The sequence below is a fragment of the Thermomyces lanuginosus genome (genome assembly GCF_041956635.1).
Source record: "Thermomyces lanuginosus strain ATCC 200065 unplaced genomic scaffold VTN49scaffold_6, whole genome shotgun sequence".
NCBI lineage: Eukaryota > Fungi > Ascomycota > Eurotiomycetes > Eurotiales > Trichocomaceae > Thermomyces > Thermomyces lanuginosus.
This window is the reverse complement of record NW_027192340.1, coordinates 92,486-119,111: the sequence shown is the minus strand read 5'-3', so window position 1 is coordinate 119,111 and position 26,626 is coordinate 92,486. Positions and strand designations below refer to the sequence as shown.

Sequence of the window (26,626 nt, the reverse complement as noted above, 5' to 3'; positions counted from 1 at the left end):
GTCGTTTACTTTCATTTCTTTGGATGGCTTATGATGATGTATATATAGACTACGACAATTTCTCTTGATTGTAATTGAGGATTCAAGTCTTCTGAACTCTTTTGAATGCTCCCAATGCAGTAGTAATACCTTCAAGAGCATAGATTTGAGTGATGTAGAAACCGGCCCGGAACAACGTTGATCCGGGACTGTTTAGCTCCAGGCCACTAAGCAAGCTGGCATCAAGCCACGAAGCCCAGCACTTTAGGTTCAAACGGTCGAACAACGAGAATTCACCTCCGTCTGAACCCCCAAAGTGAGCCATGAGGCAGATCATCAGCATACTCCTTTGTCTCCTGGTCTCGCTGGGATCGGCATTGAAATTTGAGGTCCCAGCGACACAACCGGCGACGCAACGATGCATCCGCAACTTTGTGTCCGCGGGCCAGCTGGTTGTGGTGACGGCGATTGTGTCTGGGAATAGGGGGGATGGACAGGTTATGAACATGCATGTACGTGGAGAAGAGCATTTTTTTTAACAAAGCAGTGATTATTTGTTTTTTTCTTTACTGACCGGAGCTGTCGTTGATTAGATTACGGATTCTATGGGCAATGAACACGGTCACCCCAAGAACATCGTTGGCGAGACTCGCCAAGCGTTTACCGCGTCGTTTGATACTGCCTTTGATGTGTGTTTCGAGAACAAGCTGGAGGATTCGCGGCGTACGTTTCTCTCTCACACACATAATTCGCAGCCGACGCACTCTCTGACCTGAAATTTAGGAGCCGGCCGTAACCCCTCCCGCCAAGTCGAACTCGACGTGGACATTGGTGCCGACGCCCGCGACTGGTCCAGCATTCAGGCCCAAGAGAAACTGAAGCCGGTCGAGGCGGACCTCCGCCGAATCGAGGAGCTCGTCGGGGAAATCGTGTACGAAATGGAGTATCTCCGGGCGCGCGAGCTGCGTATGCGTGACACGAACGAGTCGACAAACGACCGCGTCAAGTGGTTTTCCCTGGGTACAATGGGGATGCTCGTTGGGTTGGGCGTGTGGCAGGTGATATACCTTAGAGCTTATTTCAGGTTCGTTTGGTCCCCTACCTCCCTTGATTGTTGCTTTACATTGAACTAATTGAAGAACAGGTCGAAGCATCTTATTTGAATCGAATTGTTCGTTTCGTTACTCTGCAGGCCGGGCGCTTGTTTTGTTGTACCTATCTTGTACGATGAGGTTTTTTGTTGCTGTCTGGTCTCAATCAGGGTGTTCTGTCTGGGCTTGGATCGGACTAGATGAAATGATAAAGTCATGATTACGAGGTCATTTATTGACCGATAAATAATAATTCAGTATAGGTTCAAAGATTAGCTTGTCCAAAGTTGGCATTGTGTCGCGTGCTGCTGTGGAATGTGAATACGGTATTATCAGTATGCCATGTACAGCTGCAGCATGTGGTTGACGCCTCAGGCGGTAAGGCCTCTATATATCACGTGACGTATTTTTGGATCTTCAGTGCCAAGCCCTTGGCCCGATCCGATCCGCTGAGGGCCAAACCCCAACCTTTCCTTACCATGGAATTGTTGGTTATCTCCACGAGGACTGTAAATGCGTACCTCTACCGCTGGATGACCTCTCAAAATTCAATCGGATGCTTTGTAAGCGGTTTCTGTTACAGGTCATCAAGGCATAGTATGATCACACCTGGCATCGATTTTTCCTTAGCGAACTCTCGGTATCAACTCCACTTGATCAGAAAGATCAAGTTTCTCAATTGAAGAACTCAATGCATGCACTTAGTATGCGCATCTTTGCCGAACAAGGACAAGGTTTGTGCGTGGCTGCCATGAATTGAGAGGCTACGAATCACAAAGCGTTCTTCTAGCGTGGATCATTTGCATCAAGGGATGCAATCTGACAATGATCCGATCTTCTTTTCGCAGCTCGGGGAATGAAGATCGATAACTCTAGATTCTGGATCTATGCAGACTCTACGCATTTCTGCTGCTTTTTTACTGGGCGTTTTGTGGCGATACGTTCCTGTTGATTGCTGGGAGGTCCAGAATGACGCGTTCTGGAACTTTGGCTTTCTTTTTGGTCTGGCTTATGCTCTCGAATTCTGTGGAAAATTGCTCTTTCGTAGTCGAGTATTGGTTCTTTGCCTTGCTCAATCTCTATGTGAACGAGATAAACGCACTGATATGCATACAGTACATATACTTGAGGCCTTTCCACTGCCGTTATCTGGTCGTATTGTCCTGGCAGAAAGGGGACCCATCGTCCACGTCCATTCCTTGGCGACGAAAACTAAGATTCATTTCATATCATCGCAATTCGAAACGCAGTACATGCCCAGACTTCTATTTGGTCAATTGGCGAACTCTCACGTCTCGGCGTGCCGATAGTGGAGAGTATTACATCGGCATGTCCGGCTAAAAATCCAATTGCACTACATGTTGATGGTGATGTCAGGAGAGGAACTTTGGAGTCGATGGAACCCTAACCCAGTCGCTGCGAGGAGTTTATCCAGTATCATCCTATAAGTATCCAGAGTTTTGCTTGTTCCAAACACTGAACCGTAATCATGCCTCAACTCTTCAAGCACATTTGGCGCAATCCCGATAAAGCAGAACCTCACCGTGTCGTGGCTATGGTGACAGATAGCCATGATGAAGTTAAATGCAAAGATGCAGCTCGCGGTGCACCAACGACCATTGACAAAGCTCTGGAAAGAAAGCTGCTATGGAAGCTGGACTTGCGGGTGATTCCAATACTCTGGATCCTATTTCTCGTTGCCTTCTTCGACCGTTCCAATATCGGGAATGCAAAGATTGCAGGCATGACTGAGGCCCTCCAGATGAAGGGCAACGATTACAACATTGCGGTCACCATCTTCACCGTTGCCTATGTCGTGTTTGGGATGCCCGCTAATCTTCTGGTCAAGAAATTTGGACCGCGGACCTTGACTGTCTACATGTTCTGCTGGGGTTTGTCAATATTTTGACCGCAGCTTCGTTAGCTCTCGCATTTGCTGATCAAGACTAGGGATGGTTACTTTGGGGCAGGGATTAACAAAGACTACGGCCGGGTTGGTTGCCTGTCGCTTTCTAATGGGTGTGTTTGAAGCTGGATTCGTTCCAGGTATGCTGTTGCTCTCGGGGAGTTGCACAATTGCCGTATTAACTATTTCATGAAAGGATGCGCGTACTTGATAGGGTGCTACTACAAGAGACACGAATATCTTCGACGATACGCAGTCTTCTTTAGCGCCAACATGGCTGCGGGTGCCTTCAATGGCTTGTTCTCGACTCTCTTGCACAGACTTCATGGCCGTGCAGGCCTTGATGCATGGCAATGGTTGAGAGAATCAAACAATTGATGCAAATCGACATTGTGCTAATCGTTTTAGGATATTCATCATGGAGGCTATCATCACATTTGCTATGAGCATTGCTGGATGGTTTTTGATCGTGCCGTTCCCGGAACAGGCTACATTTCTCACTGCCAGCGAAAAGGCCCTTCTCCTAGCTCGTCTTGAAGAGGACGGTGGGAGTGTCCGAAATGATGAAATCAGCTTCCGTCGAGTTTTGCCTATGGCCGCTGACTGGAAGATATGGATATGGTTCGCATCCCATCCAATAATAGCAGGAACTCCTTACTGATTACGGTCATCCAGTGTGCTAGCCTACATGGCAGCCGAGGAAACAGCCAGCTCGTTGGTAGCCTTCCAACCGACAATTCTGCGGGATCTCGGATGGACAGCCGTGTCCGCCCAGTGGCACACCGTCCCCGTGTATGCGACTGCATTCGTTCTCACGCTGAGCAGCGCCTGGCTGAGTGACGTCCTTGGTCACCGGTATCTCTTCACCATTTTCGGATCCTGCGCAATCATTGTTGGCTGGTCAATCGAGCTGGTTCAGGTCCCCGCCGCCGGCGTGCGGTACGCAGGCATGTTCTTCGTCTCAACTGGCGCCTTCATCAACATGTCCACGCTGGTGGTTTGGTTATGCACCAACATGGAAAAGGGCGTCAAGCGCACCGTCGCGATGGGCTTACTGACCGGGTTCGGGAATTGCGGCGCATTTGTCTCTGGAAATGTTTTTATCGCCGAGCAGAGCCCACGGTATCCCGTTGGGTTTGGGGTCGGCCTTGCGTTTGGGTGCGCAGGGCTCGTGGTGGAGTCGGTCTACTTTGCCTGTCTTTGGCGGGAAAATCGTCGACGAGACCGACTGCAGAGTTCCTGGCGTGATGGAAATGATAGTGGTCGGGGAGAACAGAAGCGGATGGAGGATTTGGGCGAGGCGCATCCAGAGTTCCGGTTTCAGCTGTGAGACAAACGTCATGATATACGATTTACGGATACATTGGGAGGATGTTTGTAGTTTGTATCGTTTTTGTCTAATGTCATTATACAATCCTGTTGTATGATATCTAAAAACGATCAGACCGAGTTGCGCGAAAAAAAATGAGCAACCACATGGATGGTAGCTGATATCACGGAATTCACATGTGACACTTCTCGAAAGGGCCAAACCTTGGCATTCCTATGATTGCGGAATGTTACAACTTGCCAAGGACAAGATCAATGACCCATCAGATCGCGCCCCTCATTGCGGTCGAGCAGAAGAGCTCCCGATCTCGGCAGTTGACGCTCAAGCCCCAGAATGCAAGGATTATCATAAAGTTCCATTGCTGGGGAACTCTAAATGAATCCCTTGCTCTCGTCCTCTTTTATATCATGTAGGGCTTACGGCAGCAGTTGGGCCGAGATCTGACGCTAATGTCGGTCGGGGTGTTCCGGTAGGTGGATGGATTGTTGTGATGTATCAGATCAGATCGAACCCTAATCTCACAAGTTCAGCCACGCCGGAATATCCGTGATCGGGATGGATCTGCGTGCCGCATCATGACTCGTGAAAACTTGCTCGCCAAGCGTTCGACTACCCAGATTACCATTGTCTAATTTATGATCAACTCCTTTCAGCAACTACTAGTTGGGGACGATGCTGGCTGCTACGGGTAAATATAGACGAGAGGCATGCCGCTTAGGATCATGGTAGTATTCTGCTCCAGTGGTTCCATAGATGTTATCAGCATATCCATGCCGAGTATGGACCCATGATAAATGAACCATCCCTTGCATGTTCTAACAGTACTTCTATTTGTCCAGAAAGCTAAGGACATCCTGGGGTTATCGACAGATGCTACGAGGCAGAGGCGGATGTGTCGAGCCAGTCCTTACTCAACTAATATCCAGATCAAGCGAGGGATTCCTGCCACTTCATACTTGGCAGATCGGGGGAGGATTCTGATCCATCAGCCCCGTCTTCCGTATGCGGGAGTGTCAATCTGTACCCGCGGGTTGTCGTACCCGAGCCGAGCCGCTTGTTTTTCTGCCTCATTTCAGATGACCTTTCGTAGAGTAATAGTATGGAATATGCATGCATAACCCGCAAGGCAATTCGTTTCGAACAAAGCCTGCCAGATTTCCGAGTATCGACAGCCTGGGTTGTAGACTTGTTGTCCTTGTAGGTATACTATGCCTAGCTCAACGTTGTCTCTTGGTTAATTGTAACGATATCCGACAATACGTTCTTTCTCTTCGGCACGATTTTTGAGGTTTCGACCTCTTCGGCCTCTGCTCAGCTCGCCTCCGAGCATCTACCACCATGGATACATCAACAGGGCCGCCGGTCGATGACAAAGGCCCTATCTTCAACATCGTGACGGCGGTTACGTGCTCCACAGCCCTGCTGCTGGTCACTTACCGCGTAGCCTATGGCCGAATGACGAGAAAGAAGCTCTTCATGGATGACTACTTGATAGCCGCGTCGATGGTTGTTCTTTCCGTGTTCCCACCTCGTTGGTTTCTCTACTGATGACTGGATGATTGTTTAGACAGTCCAAATAACAAACACCATCGTTGGTGATATGGGTACGTTTGGGCGTTCTGAACCCAGATCAATCTCTCGTTGACGTTTGTAGCTGTCTATTATGGTTTTGGGCGCCATAAAGTAGATATCCCGCGGTCAGGAGGGAACATAGTCGTGGCATACAAGGTTAGGGCTGCCTTTCCCAGATCACGAAATATGCTGACGAGGGTCAGTTTTTCTACGTCTTCCAGGTCCTATACAAGGTGGTTCTCTGCATGAACAAGCTTTCCTTCCTCACCTTCTACCTTCGTATGTTCCCTACGCGCAAGTTCCGAATGGTCTGCTACCTAACGATCGCCGTCATCATCTCCGGAGTCTGCGGGTACGTCTTTGCGACGATCTTCCAATGCATTCCAGTTGCCGCGTTCTGGTACAAGTCCATGCCGAATAAGCGGTGCATCAAAAACTCCTGGTTCCGATGGTGGTGGGCGGGGTACAACACAGCGACGGATCTATGGGTGTTCGGGATGCCCATGCCGGTTCTGGCGCGGCTCAAGCTGAACCTAGCTCGCAAGATCGGCGTGATGCTCATTTTCGCGTTGGGGCTTTTTGTCTGCATCACTAGCATCCTCCGCATGCATGCCATGGCGGAGAGCGTGTCGACAAATGATCCAACATGGGGTTCCTTCGATGCGTTGCTCTGGAGTGCCATTGAAGCAGACTGCGGGATCATCTGCGCCTGTCTGCCATTCCTCAAGTATCCGTTAAGAAAACTGCTCCCCAAGCTTTTCTCATCGACGTCTGGTAATCACAGCGACAACGCGCACAAAAGATGTCCAGCCAACAAGCCGAATCATGGGACCCCCTGTGAGCGCAATATGGTGGATTGTGTCGGCGTAGTGGACATATATGAGAAGACAATTGATTGCGACTCTGTCGCGCCCGGTCAGATTGTCATGAAGACGGATATTAGCCTGCAGACAGATTACATCATGCAGCAGGGGCGTGATAGGGAGAAATTAGCGCCGTGATGAGTTCCCATGAATGTTTAATCTGCAATTCTGGTGTTTGGCGTTCATTGTTTCTCGGTTGTGTCTCGCTGTTCATATTGTACACTAGGTCCTATTCAATCTGTGATAAGTTTACCCATGCTCTCGGAGAATAGGAGTAGAGGAATCCAGGTTTCGTGCTCAAAACCAGAGAGCATCGATGGTGATCCGCGCCATCGACTTACGAGCGGCGCCCAGCGGCAAATCAGGTTGGTAGCTCTCTGCCTGATTAGGAGTCTTATCGTAAACTTACCAATTCGGAGAAGCCAAGACGGTGATGCAAACATGACAAACCCGGAGCAAAGGCGGCCATTCTCTGGAGCTATGATGTCAAACATCCGAGGTCAAGTTCTCTTGCAGGATGGGAGCCAGATCCAATTGAACGAAACACAACTCTCTTCCAACAGTCATTGAAAATGTCGGCACCCTTTGTGACCCGCGCCTTGCGGTCTGCCGCTGGCAGAGTTCCAAAAATAGCTGCTGGAGCCGCCCAGCAAACCCGGCTTTTTCGTGCGTGGTCTCTTCTTGCCAAAGACTCCAATGAGTCTTCTTCCGCAACGGAGAAGCATCGTGAATATCAAACCTCGAAGCCGCTGAATCCAGGCCTTTCTAATACCACTTCCTCGCAAACAAATGATTTCCCAAAAGTGGGCGAGAAAAGCGCGCCTCCGGATATGCTCAGCTCAGCCGATCCCAATTACAAGCCGGTGGACCCGTATAAAGGACGAGTTGAGCATTATACGGGTGGCAGACAATCTTCTTCTGGGCCGGCGAAACCTGAGCTGGGTGTTGGCGAAATGGAGGGCATCACCTTCAAGGTCGAGCCCATTCGGCGGCAGGGCGAAGATCTCCCTACCATGCGAGCGCGATTGCTCTGTATGTGATGCCAGTAATTCCCGATGCATAATGTCTGACAATGTTATACTAGATCAAAGCCGGAAGCGTGGCATTCTCGAGACAGATCTACTGCTGTCCACGTTCGCCGATGCTCATCTTGGAAACATGACACGTGAACAGTTGGAGCAATACGATCGCTTCCTCGACGAGAACGACTGGGACATTTACTACTGGGCTACGCAGGAGGCGAAGCCCGGGGCTACCAGCTCTTCGTCGGCCACAGATGCCGATTCACAAGTGCGCGACACTCCGACGGAAACCTGGAAGAAAGGTGCTGCCAAGTCGGGTGAATGGGCGCAGACGCATGGAGCGTTCAAACCTGCCTATCGGCCAGTGCCGTCGCGATGGGCTGACTCTGAAATCCTTAAGATGATAAGACAGCATGTCAAAGACAAGAGTGCTGTTGGTTTCGATGCCGCCAGAAGGAAGCTGGGTGGTGGCCTTGGTAGGATGCCGAATGTCAAGGTTTTTGACTCGTGATGAGCGAATGTACTGTGTACAATACATTCTTGTTGTCTAAAAGCTGTACATATACGCAGAGTTTCCATAATCCCTGCTAACTTAGAACTTCCGTTGTCTGATCTTCTGGATGAATGAAAGCTAAGAGCTGATAACCTAAGTGGACGGGGTTGAAATTCGAGTGGAAATTTTGAATCACGTGAGCTGAGTCAGCATACTCGCTTAGTGGGGACGGCACACAAAGAGCAACCAAAAAAGTGCGCTTAGGGTTTACCCTGTTCGCTCTTTCGTGGTCCCCGTGCGAAATAATCGCAATCTTTGCCGGCACGAGTCCCAACGAATTGCTCCAGCCCTCCAATCTCTCTCCTCGCCTTTCTCCGACTCAAGGCTCTTCGACCGCCCGCCCGACCTTGAAAAATGGCTGAGCAGTTGATCCTCCGTGGAACCCTCGAGGGCCACAATGGCTGGGTTACGGCCCTGGCCACCTCTCTTGAGAAGTAAGCTTGCCTGCGGAGCTTGTGCGAGGAGGATGGGATGCGGTGATTCAGGCGGAATCTGACTGCGAATGCTCTTTTTAGCCCGAACATGCTGCTGTCCGCCAGTCGCGACAAGACTCTGATCATCTGGCACCTGAGCCGTGACGACCAGGCCTACGGCTACCCGAAGCGACGCCTCATCGGCCACAATCACATTGTCTCTGACTGTGTATGTGTGATGTACTCCTGGCGCTGGGCCATGCAGCTCGAGACAGTCCAGAAGCGGGCGAAGGAGACACGAGAGCTAACGAGAATTCTGTCGGACTAACAGGTGATTTCCTCCGATGGTGCCTACGCTCTGTCCTCGTCGTGGGATAAGACCCTGCGCCTGTGGGAACTGTCCACTGGCACGACCACCCGCACCTTCGTCGGCCACACCAGCGACGTCCTCTCCGTGTCCTTCTCTGCCGACAACCGACAGATCGTGTCGGGTTCCCGTGACCGAACGATCAAGCTGTGGAACACCCTGGGCGACTGCAAGTACACCATCACCGACAAGGGCCACACCGAGTGGGTTTCCTGCGTGCGATTCAGCCCGAACCCGCAGAACCCGGTCATCGTCTCGTCTGGCTGGGACAAGCTCGTTAAGGTATGTCCTCTGCTTTTTCCAATTGAAGTCGAACCCCCTCGCACAAATGATGTTTTGCTACGTATTTGCTACTTCAGAGCCGTTCGCGGCAATGAGACCAACAAACCACCATATTTCTGATTCCAACATTGTTTACAAAAAACTTCTCAATTGGTCCAATTATTGCTGGACAGTCTGCTGATAACGCTCAACTATAGGTTTGGGAACTTGCCTCGTGCCGCCTCCAGACCGATCACATTGGCCACACTGGCTACATCAACACTGTGACCATCTCGCCCGATGGCTCGCTCTGCGCCTCCGGTGGTAAGGATGGCACGACGATGCTGTGGGATCTGAACGAGTCGAAGCACCTGTACTCCCTGCAGGCGGGTGACGAGATCCACGCCCTGGTGTTCTCGCCGAACCGATACTGGCTGTGCGCTGCTACTAGCAGCAGCATCACTATCTTCGATCTCGAGAAGAAGAGCAAGGTCGATGAGCTCAAGCCGGAGTTCGTTGAGAAGGGCAAGAAGAGCCGCGAGCCCGAGTGCGTGTCTCTGGCGTGGAGCGCCGACGGCCAGACCCTGTTCGCTGGCTACACAGACAACAAGATCCGGGCCTGGGGCGTGATGTCGCGAGCTTAAAGGGACAGAAGCGAGGCTTACGGGGGGAGGAGGTGAGGCTGTTGAGGTGGGTGAAATATTCCACCAATGGGGAAAGGAAAAATAAAAAGGGATAATAGATGTAGCTATCCATCTTTTCTCTGTGTTTCCTTTGTAACGGGAAAGACAGATGGAATGAAGCAATGAGCATATGAGCCGTCACCGTTGTCTTCCTCATGTCCAACCTCCTGTTTGGGTCCTGTAGAGTAGGAATGACATTGAATGCTACTGGGCTGTTTCTTCTAATCATGGAACATTCTGATATTGAATATCAAATCGAACAACCTGAAGGAGCTGGAGCTTGATTCTGCCAGACGCCATGCCATCATTTCATCCCGACGACACGAGGATGACAGATCACAATCATGGATGGATATCTTATGACAGGAATCTATACATTACCTCCAACATAAGTGGAGGTATAAAAAGAAGGTGGCACGTACTCTAATTGACATGAATCGGTTCTAATAATAATACATAGACAAGACCTTAATCCAATTTCTGGTCAGCGCAAATGACATTATGACTTCTGCGCCGACACTCCAGCCTTATGTTCCTCTTCCATCTCACGAATCATCTGAGCATGCTCGTCAGCGGCGGCGACCAGATCCTCTGCACCGAGAACTCTGGCGAGTCTGCGCTCTTCAGCCTGCCATTTCCAGGCCTCCTTGAAGTTCTTGTCCGCTGCGGCCATGGAGGCAAGGAGACGCGATGATGCGGCACATGTCTCGTCGCACTCCTCGCTGCGATCGTCGTCGGGGACGTGCTTGGCAACGTCCAGAGCTTTCAGTGCCCAACTACGGGCCACGTTGCGCAGGTTGCGCAGCTCTTCTTCTGTGGATTTCTCCTTGAGTCGGGGGTCATCCGGCTCCAGGAGGCGTGGTTGGCCGGAGAGTTCTTTCTTGAATAGAGTATGCTCATACAACCCGTGCTCCCAGATCGTGGTGGCGATGATCTCGAGGAGTGTCGCTTGTTTGCATGACGGCCCGCTCTGCGCTTCGCGGATCATGGCCAGAGATTGCATGTACAGCGGAAGCGCAAGGTCCGGTCGGCCAGATTCCGTGTATGATGCCGCGAGAGGGGTGATGGCGTGCCCGACATCCTCCAGCGTCATCCACGAATCATCCTCCGGGGGCACTACGACAGGTTGGCCCAGGGCCCGCCGCAGCTTCATCTCCACCAGACACATCCGGACGGCGTTCTCGCGCACCTTTTGTGCTTTCTCGAACTCGCGCATGTGGTCATCCGCCAGCAGGTCGCCCATCAACAGGAACATCCCGATTACTTTCTTCACCAGTCTCGGCCGTTGCTTCATCCGGAACTCGAGAGCCTCTTTGTTGGCCTCTTGGAAGTCTAGTATGTTCCGGTCTTCGACCGGAATATCCTCCAGAGTAAGAAGCTCCTTGAGAGATTTGGTCTGGAGTTCCGATTGACCGTTGATGAACTTGGTCGTCTCTTGAATTGTCCGCTCCAGCGCATTGACGGCCGGCTTATACAGGCCGGCGTTGACGAACATGTCCACAACCTTGAGCTTGATCCCAATCACTTCATCCGAATACGCGGGCAGTCCCTCCTCTTTGCAGAGAGCTAGAGCCTCTCGATAATATTGAAGCGCCTTCTGGGGTTGCAAGTTGACCTCCGTATAATACAGAGCCTTCCGCAAGGCATCTGCGACTTTTGGTGGGTAGTGCGTATCCGGGACGACCTTTGGAAGTCTGACCCCGAGCACATAGGTCGCCAGCGCAAACGACGCTATGACGGACAGAATCGCTACGGGAAGGAGGATCGGATTCTTCCTCCAGATATCCTTGGAAGCATCTCGGTAGATACGCCTCAAGCGCCGAAGACGTTGCGAAAAGTTAGAGGAGAATTGTCGGTTCTGTGATTGTAGGTGCGCGACAATCGGGGTTAAGGGTCGGGAAAGCCCATTGATGCTACAGCTGCTGGGCCTCGGTCGTGCGGTGAAAGAAGACAGTGATCGATACGGCGGTGTCGACGAGAGTCTCGACGGCACAGAACCGAAGCGTATGGGCGCCCGGCCGAGCATCGTGGAGGGAGTGATTCGCGGTCAATCGCTGACCACGAAAAACATGATATTCGGTTGTTTTTTGGGGAACACCGACAGGTAGTCGTCGCCCTTGGGCAATGGTGCCAAGTGATCGAAAGAAAATGCTGTAGAACAGCGTCATCGCGAAAACAACACTGTTACTGTAACTTACTGAAATGTTGAGCGTATATTACTACAATAGTACTAGTTTGTATTGTAAACTACAATATTCTGTATTATCGATCAGGGATCCGTTGACAATCGGGATTGGTCCAAGCTCTATGCATGACGTCGCAGATCAAGATCCCCCGGACCAACAGCTAACCAAACAACAACAGTTAACCAACTCGACTCCCTCTGACCATGTGCGGCCGATACGCCTTGGGAATGGTGAGCATGCGCGTACGGTTGAAAACATTTTGTATTCTCGCAAGCTGATTGTAGACGTAGCGCATCGCCTTTATTCGGCGCCGCCTTCAAGAACAAGGAATGCAAGTGGACGACGCGCCAGATGACGACGATATCAGAGAGACGTATAACTTCGCACCTGGTTACATTGGGCCAGTATATCGCGCTGAGACACCTGATTCCGGCTATGAAGAGCAACCGCATGAAGACCAGCAGCAAGATAATGATAGGTCGCAGGAACCAGCCGTAGATGCAAATGACGGTGATACCAGCGCCCATGGTACGCGGAATGGAACGAGATACATCATCCAGGGGATGAAATGGGGGCTTATTCCATTCTGGACTAAGAAAAAGCCGGACTACGGCTCCTTGATGCGCACAATCAATTGTCGCGATGACTCCCTAATCGAGGATCGAGGGATGTGGACGTCGATGAAGAAGCGCAAACGGTGTGTTGTGGTCTGTCAGGGTTTCTACGAATGGCTCAAAAAGGGTCCCGGAGGCAAGGAGAAGATTCCCCATTTCATCAAGCGGAAGGACGGGGATCTGATGTACTTTGCCGGGTTATGGGACTGTGTGCAATATGAAGGTTAGCGGTGGAACGGAGTTGAAAGTATGAGAGCTGACGATGATTAGGATCCGATGAGAAGCTCTACACATACACCATTATCACGACCGATTCCAATCCGTACTTGAAATTCCTTCACGATCGCATGCCCGTTATCCTAGAACCTAATAGTGAGGCAATGAGGACGTGGCTGGACCCACGCCGGACAACATGGACAAAGGAACTGCAATCCATCCTAAAACCATACGAAGGCGAACTTGAATGCTACCCAGTAGCGAAAGAGGTCGGCAAAGTTGGCAACGATTCGCCCGAGTTTATTATTCCCGTGAGCAGCAAAGAAAACAAGGGCAACATTGCCAACTTCTTCGCGAATGCGGCCAAAAAAGGTGCTGCGACGGGAAAACCAGACGAGAAAACCGCAGTTTCTGAAGAAAGAAGAGTAGTCAAGGACACTGATTCCCGCGGGACCAAAGATGACGAGTGGGAAGAAGACAATGCACCGAAACCAGTACCTGCCGATGAGCAGGAGTCGTCACCACGGGGAGTGAAAAGAGAAGTTTTCGAGGAAGACACTGAGAAAAAGGCCGCCAAGGCCGTCAAAACAGAAGCGCAGACCACTCCGCGGAAGAAGCTGGCTCAAAAGGCATCGGAATTACCGGAGAAGAAGCCACGTGGGATGCGTTCTCCGGTCAAGACCAAAAGTCAGGCCACGGCGAAAAAGGCCAGTGATGGCTCTCAGCGAATAACCAATTTCTTCAAGAAGTGAGTTGGCCACTACGAATTCCTCTTATGTGCAGCAGATGTGGTGCAGTACGCCAATACCAGTACGAGTCATACTGTCATATACCCCAAGTTCTGCACGGTCTGTCCTGGATTTGGATGATGCCATGTCCTGCCTGTACAGAGGGACACGAGCGAAGGATTGGTATTACATCTAACCTGCAATAATACAAGGCTGAGAGAAAACATCCAAAGGGCCGAGGACAACTCTGGTCCCTGTGGGATTGCTCGTCCTCGAACATGTAGCACGCAATGTGCATGCAATTTGCCGATCGGCATCTCTCATCTTCGTCATATTTACCTCCCCTTGCGTTATGACAGAAACTCCGCTAAAATGAAACAACCCAATCACGAAGGGATGCACAACAACCAATTCATGTACATGGTAGTTAACTTTTTGTGACAATGTCCACGTGCCATGGATGACAACTTTCTCTTTTTTTTTTTTCCAATGTAACATAACACCTTTTTTTTACCCCGGACCAAGAAAATGCAGTGAATGTTCTTTTTTTTTAATCCAACTTTTGGTCACGTCCCCGAAAACTCATGCAAGAAAACGGTTAGAGACAATGCTTTGATGCAAATAATTATGACTGATTCGCCAATATCGACTCATCAGGCTGGCGCCTCTCCGCCTCGAGAGCGTCGACCGCACGCTGCAGCTCACGTTCGCCAACCAGGACCGTCCCCGCACGGGCTGTGCTCAGGAAGCTGATCTCGATGGGTCCTGGCTCATCGTTACGGGGTCGATCCGGAACGAGCTGATGTTGCAGCTGGCCGGTTGGTGTCGGAAGAGCCGAACTGCGAGGCTCGGAGACGGAAGACGCTGAAGAAAAGGAATGTGAATGGTGATGCCGGTGATGATGATGCTGATGGTGTCGCTGTTGTTGTTCGTGTTGGTGTCGTCGATGATGAGGGGAAGAAATAGGCAATGGACTGCTGTGTCTGTTCTCTGTCACACTCGCGCCAGGCGAGGATTGGGACGCGTCCTGGTTCGACGAAGAATCGAATGAGGAGCGCTTAGAACCGTTGGGAGACGTAGTACCAGCTTCGTTTGCTTCCCGGCCTGAATCTGCCGCGGCAAGACGCCCGGCCACTCCGCAGACAATGCCCGTAGCCTCCAGAGGCAGTTCGCGCAGGTCGAGTGTAATGGGAACCAAGACGTCTTGTTTCGACCCAAGGAGCAGACTCCCCTCGTCGCCGTCCGAGCTCAGTTCGGGGTTGGTGAAGCGAGGCAGGAGCCGCTTCTCCAGCAAGAGGGAGGCGGCTGGGTCAGCTGGGGTGAGGGTGAGGGACAGAAAGCGCGGTTGATCGACCAACAGGGTGGTGGTCAGCGCCGGACGCAAAATAGACCATGATGGCTCGCTGGTCCAGTCTCGGTGATGGGCTGCGCACTGGACTAGCTGAAGTGTGGGATCAACGCTGGGCACGATGTTCCTTTTCCGCAGCGACTCAAAGGTGCGAGCTTGCAGCTCCCAGTGTGAAGACGGCGGCGGCGTTAATGGCGGGGATTCATCAGTCGGCGACGTCGGTGACGATTTCAATTGGGGCGACAGATTGACATAGGCATCGGACCCAGCTTCAAAGGTGAACCCTCGACTTTCTAACGCACGAATGACCTGATCTTTTGTTCGAGACGGGACCAGGATGTAATCGGAAAAGTAGGTCGAGATAAAGAAGATGGATCTGAGTCACGTTCTTAGCCGCTGTGTCTTTTTCTTGGGGCCTGATGTGTCAAGCATGGAACGTACATTCCGGCCATCGCAAGCGGACTCGTCAATTCTAGCACTCTCTGGCCAGCGTCCAGTCCTTGGCCGTCGACCTGCATGACAATGTAATCATCCTTACTAATTGAGACTCTCGGCCCATCTTCGGCTGCAAGGCCGGCAAACTTATTCGCCAATGGGACAAAGTAGCGCTCCGCTGCCTCTCTGGAGCAGATTACGGAACACTCAACCGGAGTAATGGAGAAATTGAGAAAGCCATGGGTCGGTAGCCTCGGGCCATCCCCGTCCTCATGAGCCTTTTCTTGTTTCTTTACAGGTGGGACATCACTGAAGAGAAGGCTGAGAACTGTTTGACCGAAGAATGGATAAAGCTCCAAGGGAATATGAACTAAAATCAAGCTGCGATCCTATCAAAGCCAGATCAAAGTCAGCATCATGGGCAAGGCAAGCAAGAAAGCCAATACTGTATATACCGTGACCTGGACAGTAAGAGACGACGGCTGCTCCATGGTCGAAGGCAGATGGACTACGAACAGGGACGTCGTAGAAGGCAGCCAGTGACATTTATAAACCAACCAGAACTCAATTGAGCTCTGCGATTCCCTAAAGCAGCGTGCCGGCCAGCAGCAGTGGAGAGAATATGCGGGTGGAGATGTGCAGATGTCGTGGCAGGCTTGCAACCAGCTGACGGCTTGTCAATGCAAGCTGCGATTGCGACGGCTGTCGTAGTGAAATTCCGAGATGATGCCGATGACTGGTAGAAATTGCGATATGAGCAATGGTTGCCCGAGCACGCGTGCCCCGAGTCCACTTTTAATCAAACCTTCAGGTACGGAATTTCTTACCTCTTAGTACTTAGCTACTTCGTCTTTGATATGGCACTACTGAAGCCTCAGAAAAAAAAAAAATCAATTCGATTACTGCTCAACACAAAGATGTGCTTTCATCGACGGCATCTGACATTGCGCTCTGATCGTTCGGATCCATCAAGAAGCGCATTATGCGGCAGATATCCGAAAGTCTCCCGATGTTGTGTATCAAGAAGTCGCCACGGCTTATCAGCATCGCACGCTGAAAATACATAACAGAAAATGGATTCCGTTCATACTTATCTCTGATGATTCGCTTCCGGCATTTGCGGTGGGTCGGCAAATGCGGGGAGTTTGAGCAAACAGCGGAATAAGAACTTAATCGAGAGTGAGAACTTTGGGTTTGAAGAGGAGAGCGAGAGACTTATGATGATGGTCACTCGATGTGCGTGGCGCTTGTTGATTGATAGGCTCGAGTTCTTTGTCGGGGAAGTCCTGGGAGAACGCGGTAGGCCTGTCGCTATGAAATCCGATCAGCCTTGCCATCCGTTACTACCCAGGCGGTACCACGACCATGATCAACAGAACCTAATACTGTCAATTTCTCCGTTAGTCATTGGTTTAGCTATGCAGCCCGTCCCTTTCGAGATGCAGATCAAATTTCTCTAGGTCAAGCGAACCTTCAGTGAATCCAATCAATGACCGCATGGTTACGACAGAAAAAGTTTATCAACCGTCATTTCTCCTAGTGCAGGGGACCACGAGGAATCCTTGTCGCCCTAGGATCAATAGCGAAAAGCAAACAGCGAGGCTTACTCGCCAGCCACGGCGACAAGGGACTACGGCGTCTCTGCTGGACACTTTTTTTTTCCCACTAGCTCGGTAGCGTGGTACTAAGCTTCCTGGGCAAAGGAACCCTGGAGGGGGTTAACCCATGGGGTGTGTTAAATAAGTACACCATTGATCTTCGATCAATGAATAACCACTTTTTGTCGCGGAAATCGCGGTAACTCCTGTCACATTATCAACAGATTCATACATGACAGCTACATGAGCCTACATTATGAGTTCTCGAGAACTTCCGCGGCGTGGAGACGATATCTGATCAGATTGTGGGTTAGGGTTCAATCAAATATGATATTCTGATTGGGACAATGTATCGAGAGGGCATATATTATAATCAAAATGCTCGATCAATAAGGGGATGGGTATCGATGTCCCGTGGTCTAAATCAGGACGAATTCATCCATCGATTTGCGTAGGAAAAAGATCAGCACGGCGCTGGTCTGGGATCCCTCTCTACGGAATACGTATTTTTAGGCCAACAAAGCGCTTTGTGCAGGTGAAGAGGAATCGAAGCCCAGCTTGGTCATAGCCACAATGTCTTAAGGTCAAATGAACCCAAATCGATGACAGTTCAAACATCCGGGGACGAATGATATGGCCTTTTCACGATTGAGGCCGGCCCTCAATGGCTTCTTCCCCGCAACGCCAACGCATGTGAACGCATGTTAGACTCGAAAACGGTGTGATGTCGGGCGCCCTCCCCGCGAATTCGAAGCTCGACGTCACCAACTAAACCCTGTTGGGCCAAGAGATCTTGTGATGATGGGATCGAGTGTCGTCTCCTGAAAATCACTAGAGGATACCGGTAACCGGTGTTCGGGTTTAACCAAGGAACTGTCCACAGTTCCACCTACATTTGTCACCAATTTTCCCCCCGGATCAAGTAAAGGAAATTTTTAGTTGAGTCCTTTGTACATAACGTCCCATTAAGAAAATTACAGGCGATAAGTCTTCGAATCTCAGTAATTGCTGATCAGTCCTCGTCATCCACACGAGCTCTCTTGGAACTTCGCCCATCGTCACGGCCACGATCCGCCTCCTGCATGCCATACCGCTTTTGACCTGCATTGCCACCGGTCACGTCGGCAATCATGCTATCAATACCAAATGGGTCTGTGTCCTTCTCGAATTGCACCGGGCCATCACGAGCCTGTCAAGACACAACAGCATTAGCTCCGTTGATTGAACAATACCAACGAGTGGCAGAATTCTTACCTCTGCTTCGGCAGCACCCTTGAAACCTTCCTTAGCGCGGCCCAATACCTCAAAGCGATTGGACCGTTGAATCCGACTAATTTCTCCGGACGCGGCAGCTTCGTCGTCCTCATCCGCCTGCGGACGAGGTCGGTAAATGCTGTTGATAGCGTCCTGCGCTGCAAAGAGAGGCTTGTCATACGGGTTGTCTTCGTTGAACCCGCTTTCAAGCCCGCTGGTCTGGTTAAACAGCCGGGAATCGTACATCGATTCGGCCGACTGTGTTGGCTTGGCCAATCCGAGAGCCACTTTCTCGGAAATATCACGATTCTGCTCCCGTGCCATCATCTGAAGTCTTCGTTCAGCGCCCATGCGTGACTGCCGCAGTTGTCTCTCGGCTTCCAGTCGCCGCTCCCGGCGGAGACGCTCACGCTCACGGACAGCTTCATCCTCATCGCTAGGAGTAGCGGAGCGAGAGGACGACGGTGATCGGCTCCCGCTGACAGAGCGCGTGCGTGATCGCCGACTTGCCGCCGCCTTTGCTCGTTCCTCCCGTGCCTTCTGTGCCAATTGACGGAGATGCTCTTCCTTTTGTGCCTTCTCTTTCTCCGCAAGTTTCTGCTGCATTTGTGCCCGGAGCCGAACTTCCTCTCGAGCATGTCTGTCTGCTGTAAACAATGCTTCGGCAAACTGGGCAAACTTGTCGTTGATAGTCACATCCTGTAGACCTCGACCGTCTGCTGCGAGACGCTTGTCCAATGGCACGGTGTAACCTTTCGGGTTCTTCCAATTTGACACAGGTGGCGGAATCTTCCATGCCTCCTGATCTTCGGCTGTCAGTTTCCTTGGTGGTGAATGCATCACCGGAGGAGGTGGCGAAGGTGGTCCTCGTGGGATCTTCTTGTGCTTGAATTTCGGTGGCTCCATTGGATCCTGTTGCCGCTCCATGATCTTGATGATTCGATCATTCTTCCGACTGGTGTCGCCCATCTGATTCGCAGGTGTGTATCGCACAAAGGTTGGGCCCGACCTCTGGCCCCCTTTGACATTCTTTGGTTTTTGCGCAGCTACGGCGCCTGCCACAAGATTGGCGAGAGCGTTCTTTGTTCGTTCCATTTGTGCTTCAACCTCCTCCTTCGACGGTCGGTCCAGAGATATTTCACCCATGTCCACCCGCTGCCGGAGCGGGATTAAATCTTTGAATGATGCATGGACTATGCGATTCTCGCTATGACCACGGCGTGCGATTGCATCGTATTTCACCTTCCCCTCCGCATCGACTTGAATGGCCAGCGCATTTGATGTGGTGGATGAGCCCTTCCTGCCCATATCTAGCGGATACTGCGCGACCAAGATCTCCGGAAATGCGCCGCCGTCGCCGAAATCTTCTTGAGTCCGAGGTCGCCATCCCGTTCGACTACCGTACGGCGGGATGTTTCTCTGTAGTCAGGCAATGTTAGCTCCGTAAGTCAAAATAAATGCCGACGCCATGAAAAATTTAAATGCATTCTGAGACGTACCCGTAGCACAACTTGCGAATCATCGACCTGACTTGCATCGACTATACGGAAACGTTGTGTCCTTGATTTTGGCGGTTCCTCCTCTTCGCCCGAGTTCTTGGGCTTCGGGAGGGACTTGAAAAGTCCTTCTGCCACAGACGCCATGACGATCAAAGCTGTTGACCACGTCGATGGCGTTGGGTCGGGTATGTTAGGTGACCGAGCAAACTATTGATACGCGCAGTTCGACGGAGTGGCAAGGACTTCGTCATTGGACGATCTGTCGCGCCGGAGTTGTCTGTCACGTGATAAATCACTGGAAAATTTTCACGTGACCATGGCGTTAGGAAATTTGTTATTCCGATCCGCGTTCGAGTTGGAAAACCCGAAGCTTGGCCAACCAGCTTAGTAAGTGACTAGCAACAGGAAAATTGTTTTCCTCCTACGAGTAGGCTACACCCCCACTGGGTATGAGACTCGTCATATCTAATCAGATATTGGCCGTGGCCAAAACAATTTGAAGGCAACACTCTATGATTACAATTGGAAGGAATTCTGGGCTAACATCGCTTGGAAGATCGAGAACACTGTATTATTTCTATCACTATGCATTGTGACTCATTTGAGGAATGGCTTCAGAGCTGCCTCCACAATCGGAACTTGCTTGTGGAACAGGTTGACTCTCTCCTTCTCCCATCCATCAATAGTTGCTTTCGCCATGCCAATACCGAACTGCTCATCCCCTTTCACCAGCTCTTCGTAGGTCTCATCGATGAACTGCTGCAGCGGCATCCCGATCTTGCCGCCATCTTTCAGGTGAGGCTGATGCCGTTCGTCGTGAAGCTCAGTCTGAACGGCGGGAGGGAAGATTTCAACAACCTTGATGTTGTTGTCCGAGCGAGCTTTCAGCTGTTCCCGCAAAACTAGAATCCAATGATGAAGAGCAGCCTTTGAGGCGTTATAACCACCAGTGGTAAGGAGTGTCGGGATAATGCCCAATGTCGCGCTCACGTAAATAAGATGGGTAGGGTAGCTCCGAGATTGCAGGAAAGGGAGCAATGCCATGGTGAGATGTACGTAGGCGATGTAGTTGGTGGTCAGCTCCTCCTGGAACACTTTCAAGTCCACAGTCTCCGGGCGGGAGAAATCGAACCCCCGTTGGATGCCCGAATTGAGGATAACTGCATCGATATCCGGATGCTCCTCGGTGACACGCTTGACGAAGCTTGGGATCTCCTCGAGTTCCGTGATATCAAATACCACACCAGCTGCTTTGTCGGCAGTAAGAGTCCCGACGAGATTGTCGATTCGGTCCTTGCGGCGTCCCACCAAGACGACCTTGGTGCCAAAGCTAGCCAACTTCTCCGCAAGGCCCTGGCCGATACCAGATGTCGCGCCAATGATCAGAGCTTTGTTGTATAGTTTTGTAGCCATGTTTGGCAAACGGCTGTTGCAAGACTATTCGAGTCTTCTTGGTATGAGAATGGCTTGAGAAACGACGAGTGGAAGATTGATGGTTAGGTAGTAGACAGAATGACAGATCCCCGCTCTCAAGTAGGACGACACCATCGGACTCTCGCCCTTAAATACCTGACTTCATGCGAAACTTTCGGGCTGTCCGCATTTTACATTATTGAAGTTACATCGTGAGTGTTGGAGTGGAAGAGATATTTACTACGAGGCATCAATATAACACTCCCCTATCGTACGGAGATTATTCTGGGGAATCGGCCCATTTCGCATAAATTCTGCAAGTCTGGCATATCTCTTCCCGTCCACCATTGCCCAGTTCCACGCAACAGCTCACTCTGTCACGTCCTTTCGAAGGGGCTGGCTGGGATAAATTGTATGTGGTGTCCGTATTCAACACCGCTGAACCGGTCTTTCCCAGTTCAAATTGAGTGCTGCATGCCTTCTGACAACGGATGTACGGAGGTACGGACTTTTGTGCCACACAATCATCGGTCTTTAGTAACCGGCCCGGAGTTAACTTTAACCCTGCTATCCAGCTGTTGGATTCCCACAAGTCCGCAAGGATAAATATATGAAGTTGGTGTGGTGACTGGTCTGTTGAAGGTGAAAATTTCTCGATAACCTTTGCTCTCCAACGATAGTGGGGTCTTCGGCAGTACGTGGGTTGGCTGCAAGTCACTCTGCGTTTACCCGTAAGGATTAAGGAACCTACTACCTGATTCGGTAATCAGATAGCGGCAATCGATCGATCTCTCCTCCGTAGCGTGCGAGTGTTCGCGTGTCGTCAACTCCGCCGCCCATACGCAATGATGCTGCTCTAGGTCACCAGGAGATTTCTTCTCGCAATTCGAGCTCTTTATTACCAGGCAATTACTCCTTATTAAGTTGTAAAATCGGAGTGACCGTGCGAGTCATTCGGAAACTACCGACATGACAATCCATTACCCTGAAATCAGTGCTGTTCTTGATTAATTCAGTTCATCATTGTTCAAAGGTAGCACTACTTTATCATGGCTTGCAGATTTCTCCGTCAATTTTCGACATTGTCGCCGGCTCTGGAAAATGTCGCCTCCACAATCGCCGGTAGAGCCTTGAAAGTATCAGGTTTAACTACGACGGGGGATCGTCACCGTGCATTGGGAGCTCCAGGTAGGCAATCGAGTCACCAAGCAGCTGAGCTTTCGAGCACATTGACGGAGAGCTATGTACTCTGGAAAAGATCAGTGTAGCGTTGACGAATATGCCATTGGGTAAACTTGGTATGACCGCATAGTTACTGTCAGAGTGACTTGCCTCGGCGTTCACACAGGTAGTCCCGACAATGTGACTGCTTCAAAGGTTCGACTCCATACGTTTCGGTAGCTGAATTACATGCGCGCGTTCTGCTACTCGCTCTATGTGAGTTATGTTGTACTGAAAGATCGTACTAGGATATCCGATCGGATTGTTTTCTCAATGGAAGCAGTATCTGACCATGTTACAGAAAAGTATGAGGACTCTGGAGATCCTGGGAACGGCCGGCCCATGTCAATAAAACCTTGCAATCTTGAGAACTGGAAACGAAATTGAACAACTAGAACGAAAGATGGCCGATCCTATTCGTGCGTGCCTGTGGTGCATGGAGAGAAAAAAAAAAATGCCTAGGTCGACGAGGCATCAGGGACAGTGGATAGTCTGACGAAATATGGATGTCCAGTTTCTCCCATTTCCCACTTTCCGGGCTGACAATACTCGACAATATCACTAGGTGTGCGTAGCGAGAATGATCCATCAAGCTCTTGGACCCAGAAACATGCAATAGGTTCACTCGCTGGACGTGGGGACTCTGGACTCGGAGTTCCAGCTGGACCTTCGCTGTTTTCCCGTGGGCGATGAGTTTCTGATTGTCTTCTGCCTCTGCTCCTGCTGCGGCTGTGATCACGAGCACGTCGCGCGTTATGTGATGCTGATTCGTGGGAACGATGGGAGCTGGAGCGCACACGGCGATGCCTGCTCCTACGCGGAGAGGGCTCATCTGAGTGGTGTCGTTCTGGCTGGACTCTTGTGCGCTGAGGATACGAGATCGATTGCTGCGAGACATACCGAGTTGAGACATCCTGGCACGGCATTCCATGTTAGTGATGCCACAAGATGTAAGAATGAAGAAGCGATCATACAGCCACATGGGCCGGTAATTCCACATTGATCCTGACTCTTAAGGGTCTAAAAGATAGAGAGATATGAACCGAAATCATTTCCGATACTCTGACTTGAGTTATTTGTTGTCTCAATGGCAGCGAAGTTGCAGGGGGATGAGGATCTGCACTCATTGGCAACAAGGCGGTCTCCGAGTACGGGGGCGGAGGTGATGCAGGCCTGTATTCATCCTGTTGACTCCAAACCTCCGAACGAGATCGCTGTGTGCCATATCTCGCCGGGATCCTGCTCATGCTGATCGTCTGGAGTATATAACAGAGGCTTATAGTCAAATAGCGTCTTCCAACGGAAGGCCTCTTGGGTGATGGAGTTTCAACATGAAGAGTAACTTGTGATGTGGATGAGAACCATTTTTATATGCACAAGTGGAAAAGAGTGAATGTGCCGAGTCACGAGGTAGGGGAATGGTTCAGTAACTCACCCTAACGTAGCGAGGGTTATCACCATCTTCAATCACGTAGTAATTGGACCTGCGCCGGACAATTGCAGGTGGCCGTGAGTGATGAATTGAGCCGTCCTCGATGAAAGTGGCGCGCCATGGATTATACGGAATGCACATTCTGGAGTCTGAACAAGCCACAGTCAGTGTTCCCGCTTGCAAATGTCACGTTCTGTGAGTGGAATGGTTGACTGGTGTAGACAGGGTTGAAATGGAGTTTTGAAAAGAAGTTGTGTAGTACGAATCTTTTATAGCTGGTTGGCGTGTCGCGCAACGTTGATGACAGCAGCGATTACCAAGCAGGTGTTATGTGAGGAGATAGATGCTGAGCAGAGGATTCGGCCGTTACGCTTCCTATTCCTCACTCTTCTGTACCAACCTGGATGAGGATGATCTTGAGATGATCTTGAACGAAACAGCATTACAATAGCTAGGGTTGATTACTCTCACGCACCGAAGAACGGAATATTGACGGACTATTGTCAGTCATATCCAGAAGGACGCATTCAGTGCAATTACATTGGAGTCCAATTTACATCTCTCGAATATCCGAGTGATAGCAGTGCCGAACATTGATTTCAGTGCCATTCAAGATTCCTTCATGGGTTTATGGAGTGAGAGAACATGTGTACTCTCCTCACATTCAAAGTAATGCGAGGTGTGACTTTCAGACAATGAAGTGTCCTATCTGCACTTTGTTCTCTCACAGGCTACAATCAAGTAATTGACTATCAGTGATCGATCAATTGGCGTGAAACAGAACCCATCAGGCACTACTTTATCTCCGTGCTCACACCATCGACTCCGGGAATCGGTATGATTAAGCTGGAGGTAACTCCGGAAAGGATCAAATTGTTCAGGCAATAGCGAAGTCTTAGCGAGTCGAGAGCAAATTGAGACTTGACCTGCTTAAGACGTACAATCTTTGCAGCACGACTGAAAGAAGAGATTGCCAATGATGGAGTGATCAGTGAAGATCGACTGCGCAGGGATCCAACTGGAAGGTTAGGGTTTAGGGTTGTTCTCAATGGGTTGCAAAATATGCAAAAAGAGCAAACATCGCAAACCTGGCCAGCTCCGAGGAATGGCCAATCACGTCCTCCTGCGACTCGTGCTCCTCATGAGCGTGAATTCGCAAGGCCGCGTAAAAAAAAAAAAAAATAGCATCTTTAATCGTCTAAACTAGTAAACCACATACTAGGAAGGGGCGCTGTTAGGAGATAATAGAACCCACTCTCTCATGACCGAGGATCTACGGTCAAGCTCAAGCCCAGTGTTGGTTTTCTTCAGAATAGGCTACATGCCAGGAAAAATTGCAGTGCACGATGCCATCAGCGCTCGAATTGCTCCAAAACAGAGATTTGGCCGAAGAAATCGAGGCCATCAACGCGATCTATGACCCAAGCACGATTGATGTGGAAAAGATATCGACAGGGTCTCCTGACTCCCACCGCCCCCGTACTCTAGATTTGGGTTCCGCCAACGCTGACACCCAAGGCGTTACAGCAACTGTAACCCTACAGCTACCTGACCATCCGCACCTCTCCTTTGTGATCGGATTTGATGATCAATATCCGGAGACAGCTCCGAAAGTCCTTGGGACGGCATCAACGGCATCACGCGGCGAAGGTCGCATCGCAGTTGATGTGCTCAAAGAAATAATCCACAGGACCCATCAACCTGGTCAAGTGTGTCTATACGAGGTGATTAGCGATGCGAATGAGAAATTCTCTGAACTCAGCTCTGGCAAACCCGGTGAAGAGGCCGAGGAAGAAAAGGCTACGGTCGGGGCAACCGGGGTCGAAGTTGAGAAATCACTGGCCTCACTGTCCCTGCAGGACGCCTTCGGCATCGACAGTCCCCCTGAATGGTCGCTATCCGATGTGGTGACGGAGAAGAAGTCCGTGTTTGTGGGACGGGCCGCCCACGTTACAAGCCGACAGCAGGCCCAGGCATATATTGACCATCTCCTCGCAACGGACAAGCGGGTCGCTGCGGCCACACATAATATCAGTGCATGGCGAATCCGCGAGACGAGGGCGGACGGGGTGGAGATGACTTTTCAGGATTACGATGACGATGGGGAAACTGCTGCAGGGGGCAGACTCCTTCACATGATGCAGTTGATGGATGTCTGGGATGTTGTTGTCGTCGTTACGCGGTGGTTTGGGGGTGTACTTCTGGGGCCCGACCGATTCAGGATCATTAATAATGTTGGCAAGGATGCGCTTCTAAAAGGGGGATTTGCTGGCAAGGACAACTCCACCACTGGGAAGGACAAGGGCAAGAAAAAGGAGAAGAAATGATGCCACCACAATCACGAAACATGGAATGACGTACCTGGAGCACGGTCGTCAACCTGCTGGCGCGCAAGACTTTCATGATCAACCGAGATAGGGAGACGAAAGGCTGTTCGTTAACCATTCATGATCTGGCTGCAGGAATCATATCATGAGCGCCAGATGCAAGCCAAACACGGTGCACGGCAAAGGTGCTTTGCTGATTGGTATGCACCAAGCAGCGAGATTCGTTGCATAGAAGAATAGGCGACAATTTTGTTGATGGATGTGTCATATCGCAGCCGTTTCCAACTGTTGATTGATAGACGAAGTCTACTCAAG

At 50.7% G+C, this 26,626-nt stretch overlaps 12 protein-coding genes across 12 annotated transcripts; 7 read left to right on the top strand and 5 right to left on the bottom strand.

Moving 5' to 3' along the window:
* Positions 1-302: 302 nt before the first annotated feature.
* VTN49DRAFT_7377 (uncharacterized protein) lies at positions 303-1,142 on the top strand (the record flags this gene model as incomplete). Its single annotated transcript, XM_069415639.1, has 4 exons — positions 303-491; positions 573-702; positions 763-1,063; positions 1,124-1,142. 4 exons carry the CDS (start codon positions 303-305, stop codon positions 1,140-1,142), a joined length of 639 nt encoding a protein of 212 aa, XP_069272456.1.
* A 1,417-nt stretch (positions 1,143-2,559) lies between these two features.
* On the top strand, positions 2,560-4,306 carry VTN49DRAFT_7376 (uncharacterized protein; the record flags this gene model as incomplete). The annotated part of the gene is made up of 5 exons (XM_069415638.1): positions 2,560-2,962; positions 3,021-3,116; positions 3,173-3,332; positions 3,385-3,597; positions 3,652-4,306. 5 exons carry the CDS (start codon positions 2,560-2,562, stop codon positions 4,304-4,306), a joined length of 1,527 nt encoding a protein of 508 aa, XP_069272455.1.
* A 1,338-nt stretch (positions 4,307-5,644) lies between these two features.
* VTN49DRAFT_7375 (uncharacterized protein) lies at positions 5,645-6,879 on the top strand (the record flags this gene model as incomplete). Its single annotated transcript, XM_069415637.1, has 4 exons — positions 5,645-5,812; positions 5,874-5,910; positions 5,961-6,034; positions 6,082-6,879. The coding sequence occupies 4 exons, from the start codon at positions 5,645-5,647 to the stop codon at positions 6,877-6,879; spliced, it is 1,077 nt and encodes a 358-aa protein (XP_069272454.1).
* A 434-nt stretch (positions 6,880-7,313) lies between these two features.
* Positions 7,314-8,274, top strand: VTN49DRAFT_7374 (uncharacterized protein; the record flags this gene model as incomplete). Its single annotated transcript, XM_069415636.1, has 2 exons — positions 7,314-7,773; positions 7,826-8,274. 2 exons carry the CDS (start codon positions 7,314-7,316, stop codon positions 8,272-8,274), a joined length of 909 nt encoding a protein of 302 aa, XP_069272453.1.
* A 396-nt stretch (positions 8,275-8,670) lies between these two features.
* VTN49DRAFT_7373 (40S ribosomal protein RACK1) lies at positions 8,671-10,001 on the top strand (the record flags this gene model as incomplete). The annotated part of the gene is made up of 4 exons (XM_069415635.1): positions 8,671-8,750; positions 8,832-8,958; positions 9,061-9,378; positions 9,576-10,001. The coding sequence occupies 4 exons, from the start codon at positions 8,671-8,673 to the stop codon at positions 9,999-10,001; spliced, it is 951 nt and encodes a 316-aa protein (XP_069272452.1).
* Positions 10,002-10,539: 538 nt separating this feature from the next.
* On the bottom strand, positions 10,540-12,066 carry VTN49DRAFT_7372 (uncharacterized protein; the record flags this gene model as incomplete). Its single annotated transcript, XM_069415634.1, has 1 exon — positions 10,540-12,066. One exon carries the CDS (start codon positions 12,064-12,066, stop codon positions 10,540-10,542), a length of 1,527 nt encoding a protein of 508 aa, XP_069272451.1.
* A 363-nt stretch (positions 12,067-12,429) lies between these two features.
* Positions 12,430-13,808, top strand: VTN49DRAFT_7371 (uncharacterized protein; the record flags this gene model as incomplete). Its single annotated transcript, XM_069415633.1, has 3 exons — positions 12,430-12,456; positions 12,517-13,063; positions 13,111-13,808. 3 exons carry the CDS (start codon positions 12,430-12,432, stop codon positions 13,806-13,808), a joined length of 1,272 nt encoding a protein of 423 aa, XP_069272450.1.
* A 601-nt stretch (positions 13,809-14,409) lies between these two features.
* On the bottom strand, positions 14,410-16,058 carry VTN49DRAFT_7370 (uncharacterized protein; the record flags this gene model as incomplete). The annotated part of the gene is made up of 3 exons (XM_069415632.1): positions 14,410-15,508; positions 15,574-15,956; positions 16,023-16,058. 3 exons carry the CDS (start codon positions 16,056-16,058, stop codon positions 14,410-14,412), a joined length of 1,518 nt encoding a protein of 505 aa, XP_069272449.1.
* Positions 16,059-18,177: 2,119 nt separating this feature from the next.
* On the bottom strand, positions 18,178-20,062 carry VTN49DRAFT_7369 (uncharacterized protein; the record flags this gene model as incomplete). Its single annotated transcript, XM_069415630.1, has 3 exons — positions 18,178-18,354; positions 18,420-19,838; positions 19,919-20,062. The coding sequence occupies 3 exons, from the start codon at positions 20,060-20,062 to the stop codon at positions 18,178-18,180; spliced, it is 1,740 nt and encodes a 579-aa protein (XP_069272448.1).
* A 453-nt stretch (positions 20,063-20,515) lies between these two features.
* VTN49DRAFT_7368 (uncharacterized protein) lies at positions 20,516-21,331 on the bottom strand (the record flags this gene model as incomplete). The annotated part of the gene is made up of 1 exon (XM_069415629.1): positions 20,516-21,331. One exon carries the CDS (start codon positions 21,329-21,331, stop codon positions 20,516-20,518), a length of 816 nt encoding a protein of 271 aa, XP_069272447.1.
* Positions 21,332-22,400: 1,069 nt separating this feature from the next.
* VTN49DRAFT_7367 (uncharacterized protein) lies at positions 22,401-23,478 on the bottom strand (the record flags this gene model as incomplete). Its single annotated transcript, XM_069415628.1, has 3 exons — positions 22,401-22,480; positions 23,021-23,403; positions 23,453-23,478. 3 exons carry the CDS (start codon positions 23,476-23,478, stop codon positions 22,401-22,403), a joined length of 489 nt encoding a protein of 162 aa, XP_069272446.1.
* A 1,852-nt stretch (positions 23,479-25,330) lies between these two features.
* Positions 25,331-26,311, top strand: VTN49DRAFT_7366 (uncharacterized protein; the record flags this gene model as incomplete). The annotated part of the gene is made up of 1 exon (XM_069415627.1): positions 25,331-26,311. The coding sequence occupies one exon, from the start codon at positions 25,331-25,333 to the stop codon at positions 26,309-26,311; it is 981 nt and encodes a 326-aa protein (XP_069272445.1).
* Between the last annotated feature and the right edge of the window lie 315 nt (positions 26,312-26,626).